Source organism: Balaenoptera musculus, chromosome 10, assembly GCF_009873245.2.
Source record: "Balaenoptera musculus isolate JJ_BM4_2016_0621 chromosome 10, mBalMus1.pri.v3, whole genome shotgun sequence".
Classification (NCBI taxonomy): Eukaryota; Metazoa; Chordata; class Mammalia; order Artiodactyla; family Balaenopteridae; genus Balaenoptera; species Balaenoptera musculus.
In genome coordinates this window covers 6,858,886-6,871,508 of record NC_045794.1, presented here as the reverse complement: position 1 = coordinate 6,871,508, position 12,623 = coordinate 6,858,886, and the positions used below count along the sequence as shown (strand labels likewise).

At 40.7% G+C, this 12,623-nt stretch overlaps 1 protein-coding gene across 1 annotated transcript in view; it reads right to left on the bottom strand.

The window, feature by feature from the left end:
• LOC118902003 (antigen WC1.1-like) overlaps positions 1–12,623 on the bottom strand; it is a 48,709-nt gene that overhangs the window by 20,815 nt on the left and 15,271 nt on the right. Inside the window, exons 2-6 of the mRNA XM_036865867.1 lie at positions 11,002–11,310; positions 10,600–10,908; positions 5,005–5,100; positions 4,612–4,926; positions 3,217–3,531 (exon numbers count right to left, since the gene is read on the bottom strand). Coding sequence (XP_036721762.1) covers positions 3,217–3,531; positions 4,612–4,926; positions 5,005–5,100; positions 10,600–10,908; positions 11,002–11,310 — 1,344 coding nt within the window. The remainder of the gene's footprint in view (positions 1–3,216; positions 3,532–4,611; positions 4,927–5,004; positions 5,101–10,599; positions 10,909–11,001; positions 11,311–12,623) is intronic.

Below are 12,623 nucleotides of genomic sequence, written 5' to 3'. Positions count from 1 at the left end.
AAACAAGACCAAAAGACAACCCTCAGAATGGGAGAAAATATTTGCAAGTAAAGCAACTGACAAAGGATTAATCTCCAAAATTTACAAGCAGCTCATGCAGCTCAATATCAAAAAAACAGACAACCCAGTCCAAAAATGGGCAGAAGACCTAAACAGACATTTCTCCAAAGAAGATATACAGATTGCCAACAAACACATGAAAGAATGCTCCACATCATTAATCATTAGAGAAATGCAGATCAAAACTACAATGACATATCATCTCACACTGGTCAGAATGGCCATCATCAAAAAATCTAGAAACAATAAATGCTGGAGAGGGTGTGGAGAAAAGGGAACACTCTTGCACTGTTGGTGGGAATGTAAATTGATACAGCCACTATGGAGAACAGTATGGAGGTTCCTTAGAAAACTAAAAATAGAATTACCATATGACCCAACAATCCCATTACTGGGCATATACCCTGAGAAAACCATAATTCAAAAAGAGTCATGTACCACAGTGTTCATTGCAGCTCTATTTACAATAGCCAGGACATGGAAGCAACCTAAGTGTCCATTGACAGATGAATGGATAAAGAAGATGTGGCACATATATACAATGGAATATTACTCAGCCAAAAAAAAGAAGTGAAATTGAGTTATTTATAGTGAGGTAGATGGATCTAGAGACTGTCATACAGAGTAAAATAAGTCAGAAAGAGAAAAACAAATACCGTATGCTAACACATATATATGGAATCTAAAAAAAAGAAGAAAAAAAAAGAAATGGTTCTGAAGAACCTAGGTACAGGACAGAAATAAAGACACAGACGTAGAGAATGGACTTGAGGACACGGGGAGGGGGAAGGGTATGCTGGGACGAAGTGAGAGAGTGGCATGGACATATACACACTACCAAATGTAAAATAGATAGCTAATAGGAAGCAGCCGCATAGCACAGGGAGATCAGCTCGGTGCTCTGTGACCACCTAGAGGGGTGAGATAGGGAGGGTGGGAGGGAGACACAAGAGGGAGGGGATATGGGGATATATGTATATGTATAGCTGATTTGCTTTATTATAAAGCAGAAACTAACACACCATTGTAAAGCAATTATACTCCAATAAAGATGTTTAAAAAAAGAAAACATAAATTCAAAACAATGCAAGAAAACAGACATATACACAGTATTTGTCATAAAATATCAGAATTGGTATATCCTTTCTGTATTATACTATCAAACCTCCTACCCTAAGTAGTAAGACATCACTAAAAATGATGTAAGGAACTCTTTTGTATGGTTGCTTATGTTCAGGATTGGAGAACTCACTACTTCTCAATCCATTGTGTTTGATCATAGAAAGTTATCATCAAAATAAGGTCTTATTGTTTAATATCCCTTCAACCTTCCACAGGAACCAGAAAAAGATGTGGAGAGAGGCAAGGAAGGGAGTGAGCTTCTGCCTTTGCAATATCTATTGTCACACTCCCCCTCGGCTGTGGACTTCAGGCAACTCCTAGCACATCATCCGGGGTATACCAGAATGGTGTGTGCATGCGCGCGTGTGTGTGTGTGTGTGTATGAAATAGTGGGGGGGAAACAAAGGGGAATGAAAAAAAAAAAAGGGTGAATGAAGGGAAGATCCTGTGAAACTGCAAAAGAAGGAAGTAAGGAAAGGATGGAGGGAAGGAAGGAAGTTGAAAGGAACCAGGAGTAAAGCGACTGTCATCCTTATTTCAGACTTCAAATGTTTTAGGATGAGACTTGTGAGCTCTTACAGTTTATTGGTCTTGGAATTTCTCTATGATTTGGCTTTAGTTTAATAGTCAAGTTATTGAAAAATCCCGGCATTTTCTATCTAGATATGAAGACAATTGGAAATAATTAGTCCTAGAAAGTAATTTGACAATATCTATTAAAATTTGTGTGTGATTATCTATGTACATACAAATGTATATGTGTGTGAGATATATATATATATATATATATATACACCCTTTTATCTAATAATATCAACATTGGGAGTAATCCTAAGTAATAAACTCAGCAATATATAGAGATACATGTACAAAATGCTTACCACAAAATTGTTTGTCGAGGGGAAAAAAATTTAAAACAATTGACCTACCAGTAAACAGGCAAATGGTAATATGAACTGGAGTACCAACCTCTCATTAATGAAATATTATGCCATTGTTTTACAAAAGAGTTAGAGCTACCTGAAGGAATATCCATGATATATTATTAAGTGATAAAAAGCAAATTTAATGATAATGTGTATGATAGAATCCCAATCTTGTAAAAATAAATAACAATACACCATCAACATAAACTCTTTTATGGGTATATGTGTTTGGATATAAATATGATAATGGAGGAATGTGAAAAATAGCATATATCAGTCCATTAATCTTGTTTACATCAGGAGGATATGAGTGGACAAGAGGCCATGGGATGTGATTCATTTATCTTTTTACATTTTATATGTCTTCTCTGTTTACAGTAAGTAAGTAATGTCTTTGTAATGTAGATGAAAGAGAAAGGAACTGGTCTTTCTCTAGGCATAAAACAAACCAGTGGAAAGGACACAATTTCCCTAGTGCCAAGCATGCTACAAGTCCAGCAGTAGCAAATGTGGCTGATTCAGGGAAGAGACACAGAGACAGGCAAAAGGAGACATAAGGGAAGGAGGGCTGGCCATCCTTTGTGCCTCCAGTGTTCTTTGACCTGGTAGTATTGTTCTTTCCCTGGGGTGTCATCACAGGGGTGAGATTCCCCTACACTGCTTGTACTGAGGGTGAACCCAAACCTGCCTCCCTGAAATCTCCATCCATCATCAGTGTCCTGCCCCCAGGAGCAGCTCTGGTGAATCTCCTCCCTCTTCCACGGGAAAGTCCTTCAAAGTCTGAGGTCAACAATTAGGCTGCATCTACTCTGGCATTTCTGCTAATTAGCCTGATTATAGACTCCCTGTGACATGGTTTCCAGTTGTTTTTGCACTTGGAACACATGCACCTAATCTCCGTGGTATTTTTTACATAAACTGCTGTCAGCCCAGATTTCTTTACTTTTTCCTTTGAAACAATATTGGAACATGTGGATTAAATCATCTTGATCCAAAATTCATTTTGTAGACTCAGTTTAAACTCATCACTTAGATCTGAAAGTACAAAATCTCACTAACAACGACCTACAAGGTTGGCACAGACACACAGAAACAGACAGTAAGTCACCTGCACACGAGATATAGGCTTCCTCCTTTGCAAAGCATGAACTGTATTTCCAAGGGTCAGAAGGACATTGCCAGAGAGAGGTATCAGTTTTCCGACAGTAGATTTCATCTACCCACCGGGGTCTAGAACCTTCCCTAAGAGGAACAGAAGAGTTGAGAGTTCCACTGTCCCCACAGCCAAGCTGACTGCAGATGATGGACAAGGTGATGTCTCTCATGGGGCTGCGGCAGACACTGCCCCAGGTCCCGTTGTAGAAAACTTCCAGCCACCCAGCACACTCCTGGTCCTCGCTCACCATCCTGAGGGCCAGGAACTCTAAAATTGAAAGGGAGGAAACAGGACACAGTAAGCACCCCACTCAGTGCTCTGGGTTTTCCTCTCTTCCCAGAAGTAGTGAACAGTCATCCCTGACCCAGCTGAGGAAATACCCACCAGGTGACAAGACTGAAATCTTTCTCCTTTTTTGTCTATTTGTGTCTGTCTTTCTATTTCTACCACAATGATGTAGTGGATATGAACAGAGAGGAAGACCAACCTGGGCACCTGCAGCAGGGGGGAGCTGAATCCTGCTTCCTGAAAAAACCTCTAAGACAGTATGTGAAAGGGACATGGAAGTGACAGACAGAATAATGGACCCCAGAGACGTCCACATCCTAATCTCTGAAACCTGTGAATACCTTATATTTCAAAAGGGACTTTATAGAAATTATTAAGACTAGGACCTTGGGATGGTGAGATTAACCTGCAATATTATGAATTAACAAAGTAAATCCAATCTAATCACATCCTAAGACCCACTATCCGTAAAACTGGAATACTCTTCCTGACTGGTTAGAAGGAGATGAGACATGGAAGAATGGTCAGAAGAGGGAATGTTGTCTGAAGAATAAGGGAGCTCCAAGCCAAGGAACGCAGGCCACCTTTAGAAATTAGAAAAGGCTGGGGAAAAGGAATCCTCCCCAGAGCCTCCAGGAAGAATGCAGCCCTGTGGACACCTGGATGTTAGCCCTCTGAGACCCTTGTCAGACTTCTAACATACAGAATTGTAAAATAATAAATTCGTGTTTTTGTAACTACTCAATATGTGGTTTCATTACAATAGCAACAGGATCTCGAGATTTTACTACCAAAGGTAACGGAAGAGTGAGCCCTGCTTTCAAGTGGAAACTGTAAGAAACAGCTCTGCCAGGAGCTATTGCTGAGAAGAAAGGACCAGAACCTCAGCAGCTGCAGGAGGAAGTGAAAGAACCTCTTCTTCACATCTGCTGGAAGGACAGGCTCCGTGGGAGGAAATTCCTGCTCTGGCCCTTTCAGGAACTCTTCCTCAGTGCTCAGACCCCCGTCCTCCAGGGTCCCCACCCCTCCTCCAGCCTGGGGACAATGTGCAGCGCAGACCTGAGCAGATGACCCCCGCATCCTCCTTGTGTCTGCAGTCGTGCCGCCCCCAGCCCTGGGAAGGGCACCTCCACACGTGGGACTCCTTTCCTGTGCAGTTCAGGTCGTCCAGCCAGATGGGCCCTGATCCCGCCCCGAAGCGAGCCGACACCGTGGCGTTGAGGGCTTCTCCACAGCCCAGCTGCCTGCACACCACGTGGGCATCGTTCAGGTCCCAGCCGTCATCACAGACGGTGCCCCAGGAGCCCTGGTGAAAGATCTCCACTCTCCCGGCGCAGCGACCGCCCCCGGCCACCAGGCGGAGCTGTCTGCTGTCTGAGGAGAGAGGAATGGGACAATGGGGCATTGACACAGGGACTGAGAAGGGTCTTCTGGTCTAGTGGGACCCCTCACCTGAGCAGTTGGCAGCAGCGCTCTCCTCTGGGGCTTCAGAGCCTGCTGGTTCAGGCACGGAGTCGTTGCACTGGGGCAGCACCTGGGTCTGGTTTCCTGCAGAAACAGTAATGATCAGAAGGTTGGTAGGGTTGGTGGTTTTTCAACATATCCACAGAATCTTTGACGTTACCTCCACTGAGAAGTGAGGTCTATGCCTCCTTCCTTTGAATATCTGCTGACCTTTGTGAGTTCCAAGAAAGCAAGAGAAGGAAGTAAAGGTAGCACTGCTTGACTTTCAGCACTAGGTCTGAAAAGTCTTGCGGCCTCCTGTGAAATCATAGGCAAGTCTACCCTCTTGAGACTCTCGTCCTGCAGAGACTGTCATGTGCAGGTCTCTGGTCACTCAGTTCAACCCAGCTGAACTTCCACCTTGCCAGGCTTGTTCATGAACCATCCTGGATCCCCAACTCAGTTGGATCCTCAGATGACTTCAGCCCAAGCTGATATCTGACTGCAACCTGATGAGACCCCAAGACAGAACTGCCAATCTGAGCACTTCCCAAATTCCAGCAAATCACGGGCAAAAATAAAAAGGAGTTTTAAGGGAAATTTTGTTCTGCAGCAATAGTAACCAAACACTTATACTCACCATATTACTAAGTATTTACTGAAGACAAATGAAGTGTTTGTCTTCAAAAGGACTTGTATATGCATATAACATAGCATCTGTATCCATAATGGCTCAAATTTGGGATGCCACCTAAAACATGTGACATTGCTTTTGGAACAAAGTAAGAGGCAGAAGCTAAAAGGGGTGGAGGAGCTTATTAGCAGAAGCCTAACGGGCTTGGGCAATGCAGTCAATGAGGACTTAAAGCAAGTGAGGAAAATGTGATTGGGAGCTGGAGAAAAAACACGCAGTCATCTGTGTTATGCAAACTAAAAAGGTTGCTCTAAGTGACTAGATTTTGAAATAATTTGTTATGCAGCAGCAGTAACCAGAAACCACCTTCTATCAGCCTCAGTAACTGATAGAGCAAACCAGCAAAACCAGTCAGTAAATATTTTGAATATTTGAATGGTATCGCTTAACAAACATGCATCTCAAAACCACAGAACACACCTTATTCCGAGGGCTGATGGGTCTTTTACCAAGGCTGATCATGTTATACAAAAATGTGATCCAAAATTTTTCAAAGGGTTAAAATCATTAAAAATATGGTGTTTTACTGAAGTAGAATTAAGCTAAAAACAAAAGACAAATAGTAAACCATCTGTAGTGAGGTATAATTTTCATGCAATAAAATACACTTATTTTGAATATGTTTTCATAAGTTTTGACAATTGTCTGTGCCAGTGTATCCACTACCACAATTAAAATTCAGAATATATAAATTACCCCAAAAGTTCCTATATGCTTTTTGCAACCAATAAAAGCCCCACTAACCCAGACCCAGGATCTGTCTTCTATAACAATAGATTAGTTGTGTTTTTCTAGAATTTAATAAAATCATATAAAATATAATCCTTTTTTACATGGCTTCTTTCACTCAGCATGCTTTGAGATTTATCTGTGTAGTTGGATTTATGAGTAGTTTATTCTTTCTATTGTTAAAGGTTTACAGTTTATGAATATGCCATAATTTGTTTTCCATTCTTTTGCTAAAGAAAATTGGAGTGGTTTATAACTTTTTGCTCTTTTAAATAAAGATGCTATGACTTTGCTTGCCTAAAGTTTTTGTGGACAAATCTTTTCATTCCTCTTGTGTAACAGAAATTTTGGGTGACATGGTAAGTGTATGCCTACCTTTAAAAACTTGATTTTTCCGGAAGAGTTGTCTTCTTTCACATTATTATCAGCAGTGTATGAGGGTTCTAGTGAATCAATATCCTTCCCCAAACTTGGAATTGTCAGTCTCTTTAACTCTAGCCATTCTAGCTTGTGAATTTATATCTCCTATACTTTAATTTGAATTTCCTTAATAACTAATGATATTGAGTATCTTTTCATTTACTTATTGGCCATTTGTATATCATGTTTGGGGAACTGTCTTTCTTAATCTTTTGCCCATGTTTAAACTGGGTATTTCTTTTCTTATTTTTCTGTTATAAATTCTTCTCTTATTCTGGATACAAGTCCTTTGTTAGATAAACGTATTGCGATTAGTTTCTCCCTATCAGTTGAGTACCTTTTCATTTGCTTAATGTTTTCTTTCAAAAAGCAAATGTTTTAATTTTGATGAAAATCACTTCTCATTTTTTTAATGGTTAATGCCTTATGTGCCTTAGGAAATGTTTGCCTACTCCAGGGTCATGATAATTTTTCTTAGTTTTCTTCTTCAAGTTTTATAATTAAATTTTACATGAGACTGATCATTTATTTGAGATATTTTGATGGATTGAGGGGTTTTCTGCAGGGTGAGGTTGGGGGGAATGGGGCTTATGGTGTGAAGTAAGGATTGTGGTTCACTTTTTTCCCATGCAGATATTCAGTTAACCAATCATTTTTTGAAGAGATTATATTTTCCCCTTTGAAATATCTTTATGCCTTTGCAGAAAATCAACTTATTATACATGGGTTTGGATCTATTACTGAACTTTATTACGTTCCATTGATCTATTAATCTATCCTTATTCAATGTCCACGTTGCTTTGGATACTTTGTAGGGAACTTGAAGTTAGGTTACTTACATCTTTGTCCTTCTTTTTCAAAATTGTTTTGTCCATTCCATTTCCTTTCCATTTAAATATATAATTTATAATTGGCTTAGAAAGTTGTATAAAAATATTGCTGAGATTTTGATTAGGATTATATTGATTGTGTTGATCAAGTGAAGAGAATTGACAACTCTATTGAGTTTTCTAATCCATTAACATGGTGTATATATATATTTTTTTTTTTTTTTTTTTTTTAGATGTTCTGTGACTTTCAATGTAAAGGCCTTTAAATATTTTGTTTAGTTTCTTCCTACATAGTTAACAGTCTTGATACTATAATAAATGGAATTTTTCCAATTTTTCCCTAGTTTTTGCTAGTAAAGAAATATCACTTATATTTGGTTTACGCCTCATTGATCATTAGAAAGACAATCTGCATACATGGACAAACCATATGTAAGTCATCAATCTGCAACCCTAAACAATGTGAACAAGCTGGTCCTGGATGTTACCAGTAGAGTTTCAAATTTTAAACAGCACATTATAATCATTTAGTTATTCCACTTTATTCAGTATTTTTTCTGCTACTTTTATGATTCTTTCTTTGTCTTTGCTTTTTACAGTTTAATTATAGTGTTTCTGGGAGAAGGTCTTTTTGCATCCAGATAATAAGGTGATCTATTAGCTTCATCAATGTGAATTTTCAAGCCTCTCCCCAAGTTTGAAAAGTTCACAGCTATTATTCATTTAAATATACTTTCTCTCAGCATCTCCCTCTCTTCTCATAGAACCCTAATTACTCTAATATTTGTGTGTTAGTTGGAGACCCATAGATCACATAGGATATCTTTGTTCCTTTTTACTTATTCCTTTGGTTCTCCACTGACTGATTATTTCAAAGATTGGATCCAGTAGTCACTGAATCTATCTTGAATTTGATCTACTCTGTTAGAGATGCTCTCTATTGTATTTTTTTTCATTTCATTTATTAAATTCTTCAGCAGCAGAACTTCTGTTTGGTTCTTTTTATAACTTCTCTTTGTTAAATTTCTCATTTTGTTCATCTATTGTTTTCCTGATTTCATCGAATTGTCTTTCTGTGTTTTCTTGTATCTCATTCAGTTTCCTCAGAAGAGCTATGTTGGATCCTTTATAAGCTAGATCACAAAACTCCATGTCATCAACATGTGTCTTTGTCAGTTTTGGAAGGTTATTTTGACACTTTGGTGATGACTACTTTCCTTGATTCTTCAAGTTCCTCGCAATTTTGCATTGCTGCTTTTGCTTTAGATGTAGCAGACACCCCATCAAATCTTTACTAATTACATTCAGGTGGTATATACTCTTCTCTGACCTTGTATAGACTCACTTGCTCCACATTTCTTGCTCCTTCTTGCAGCAGAAATCTTAAGCTTTTATGTCTCCTCTGGTTCTTACAACTCACCAGGCTGCTGGAAACCACTGTTCTGTTTTGCAGCATGTTGTGCTACAGCTCAAGTCTGTGGTTACCTCCTTGCCCACAGACCCTGGTCTGTTTTTTTGAGATCACTCCATTTACTGGAGTTTGCTTTCACCTCCACACTTGGGAACACACAAAAGCAGCTGTCAGGAGAGTGGCAGTAAGTGTGAGTTTAGTACTCAGGGAATTGGAGGTGCCCACAGGCCCAGGGAGGGAGATCTTTGGGTGACATTCTCCCAGAGGATTATGAATGGGCTTCCTGCTGAAGCCCTGAGCACAGTCAGCAGGAATTGCATCCCTTTTATGCCCTTTGACTTTCTTAATGATCTTTCATATCTCCTCTCTCCCCGCAGTCATGGAGGTCTGGCCCCAGAACTCTGGGTGCTGCTGGAGAGAAACTGGCTTCTCCAGCAGTACTGAGTGGACACTAGCTCACTGCTCTCCTTTTCCCCCATGGGAGACGCACCACTGGCTAGTTCAGTTTTATGCTGTGTCACCTTGGGGTGAGGGGCAGCACTAACAAAATTCTTTAATCCTCTCCAATCATTCAAACTTTTTTTTTTTTTTTTTGGCTCCAACAGAGTACTGAAATCTCCTCTCAGGAATCCTGGACTTCTAACAATTTTCGTAAGTGTCTGACCAAATCAGCACTTGCCAACTTTCTCCAGGTTTTCCTTGACCATGGCTCAGGGGGCTGGGACAGGTTCACTAGCTCCTGTTGGGTTCGCAGTCTGTACCAATGTCTATCTGCCTATTACTGGATGCCCAGGTGGGTGATCATCTTCCTGGTCCCTTGGTATAGGATATAGGATCCCACAACTTTCACAGAGGCACTTTTGATCATTAGTTGTTAAAAAGAGAGACAAAAAGGAGGGACATCTTACACCACCATGATGCTGGTGTCACTCCCCCTTTGCCAAGACTTTTAAACATTTAGCTAAAGTGGAGAAATTCTTTGAAAAGCACCAGTTGAAGTGACACAAGAACAAATAGAAAATCTGAAAAATCCTGATTTATTAAAAATATTGAATTTGTAATTAAACTTTTCTACTATAACAAAACCAAATAAAAAGCAAACAACTTCAGGTTCTGATGTATTTCAAATAAACAGTTAATAATATTGTGTGAAATTAAAATTTCCTGCATTTGAATGAATGTCTTTGCACTTAAGAAATACATGCTGAGATACCTAGTAAAGGAATCTGATGGGTATAGTAATTCTCACATGGTTCAGTGGGGAAAAACGCTGACTGAGGTATATACTTACTGCTTATACATTGTTCTCTATGATTATACTCAAATACCTATGTTTATTATAAAAAATATTATTCCCCTTAATGCTTCTTGCCCTGCTCTGCAAAATGAACAATGACAAAAACCATATTTCACCACGCAATATCTAACTTTTGAGGTCAATTTTCCCTCAGTCTCTGCTCTTGGGGACGTTTCACTCAAGGAGCATCCTGAGTACCAGTTAGCCCTTCCCTCTCTCTTACCTGAGCAGATCACAGAGGCCGTGTTTCCATGGGTACAGTCAGGAACACCCAGGGCAGTCACAGGGCAATTCCACAAGAAAGGCTCAGCCCCCAAGCAGTGAAATCGGGCTTCCCAGATTTGATCACCTCCTTCTGCTCCTTTTGGGATGGAGATGGCAACTCCACAGCCGAGCTGACGACAGACAACATTGGCATTGGCCCTAGTCCAGTGGGAAGCACAGAGCGCTCTCCATCTTCCAGAAATATTCATTTCCACTTGCCCCTCACACTGAGAGGTGCCATTTTTCATGAGCCGGACTTCTGTGTATGCTGGTTGGAAAAGACAGAATTTTAGCAAAATCTCATGTTTTTCTGACCTGAACGGAGTATGCAGGGAGGTTCATGTCCTGATCTGCATCTCACCTGAGCAGACAACTTGAACAGCTCCACTGTGGTGACAAGTGCCCCCTGGACAGGGCACTCTGGGGCAGGACCAGAGCTCAGGCTCCTCCCCCTCACACCTGAACTCTTCAGCCCAGACCCGACCATTTAATGCTCTGAAGGGCACGTGTCCCAGGACAGACACAGCCTTGCCACATCCCATCTCTGCACAGATGACCTGGGCCGTGGGGAATGTAAAGTTCCCATCAGACACTGGGGTCCAGTCTTCTCCAGAAAGCACTTCTACTCGCCCTGAGCAGGGTCCATCCCCTCCAACCAGACGCACAAGTCCTAAAAGAAACAAACAAAGCCAGTGAGTGTTCATGATCTTGGCTTGACAATTGGAAACAATATGTAATAGGCAACGGTGTGAAAGCTTTTCTTTTCCAGGAGTGGGACATGGAGAGAGAATTTGACAGTGTCAGGGTTGCATTTTCATGAGCAAGTTTCTGAAGAGAAACCCAGAAGTATTTGCAGGGTCAGTTAGGAATGACTGAATCCCAGCAACAAATACTTTGAGATTGGTTAGAAATGTGAATTCTTTATCTAGGGGCCAGGAAACTACAGGGCCCAAGACAGATCATCAGGAATGGCTGAATACCAGGAACATATATTTTAGCATTTGTTGGAGAAGTAAATTTCTCTTTTAGGAGCCTGGGACTTCCAGAGCCCAAGGAAATAATGCATAATATGTGGGCACTCAAACTTGAGTATAGAGATATGAAGAACAGAACAAACCAGAGTGAAATGGCTATGAGAGAGCAGAGACCTATCATCCAGACAAAGTTATAAAGCTTTCCTGAGACTTGTGGGGTTCATAGTCTGATCAGTTTTATCCCCCACGAGCCAATCCTCAAGTGACTTGGGGTAGAGGAAATCATAAAGTCTGGATCCATGAGGGCATGCCAACTGTAGATGGATGATGGCTCAAGAGAAGAAATATAGACATTATAACTAATCCACTTTTATGGTACCAAATTTTATTTTTCTGACAATTTTTGATGGCAAAAAATTCCAAGAAATTCTTAGGTGACCTAAATGAGGAAAAAGATGAGTCTGTTACGTTAAGTAAGCTCAGAGAGTCACAGGAGGAAGAAGGGATGGTCCTAGACATTTCTCTTGAAAACTTAGGATTTGTCAATGAACCTGGTAGAGAGTGAGTTCTGAGTGGAAGTGTACAGACAGAGTTTGCCAAACAGTTCCTACAAGAGGTGTTTCTTCTGAGACATGAGTCACAGAAAATGCTCAGGGGTGATATTAATTGATTTTAATTCTACCATTGTGCTAATTCTATATTCATAACCGATGTCAATGAGATGACAGAAAAGGAGGTTCTCCAACCCTCATTCTCCCACAGAAACAGTGTGCCCTCAGCAACATGCCTGCCATGTTGTTGTTCAGACACAACTGTGAACCCCGAAGCTGCTTCACGATGTGGCTCCAACCCTGCACCACCATGGTCCTAGAGGAAGTCCTGTCTGCCCAGAGATCCAGAAGGAGCCACACCATTTGGCATCCCTGGCAACAGGATTGCCAACTATGGACATGAGAGTGAGTGCAGAGTCTAATGCAGCCCTGTGACATAGGTTCAGCTCCACTCTACC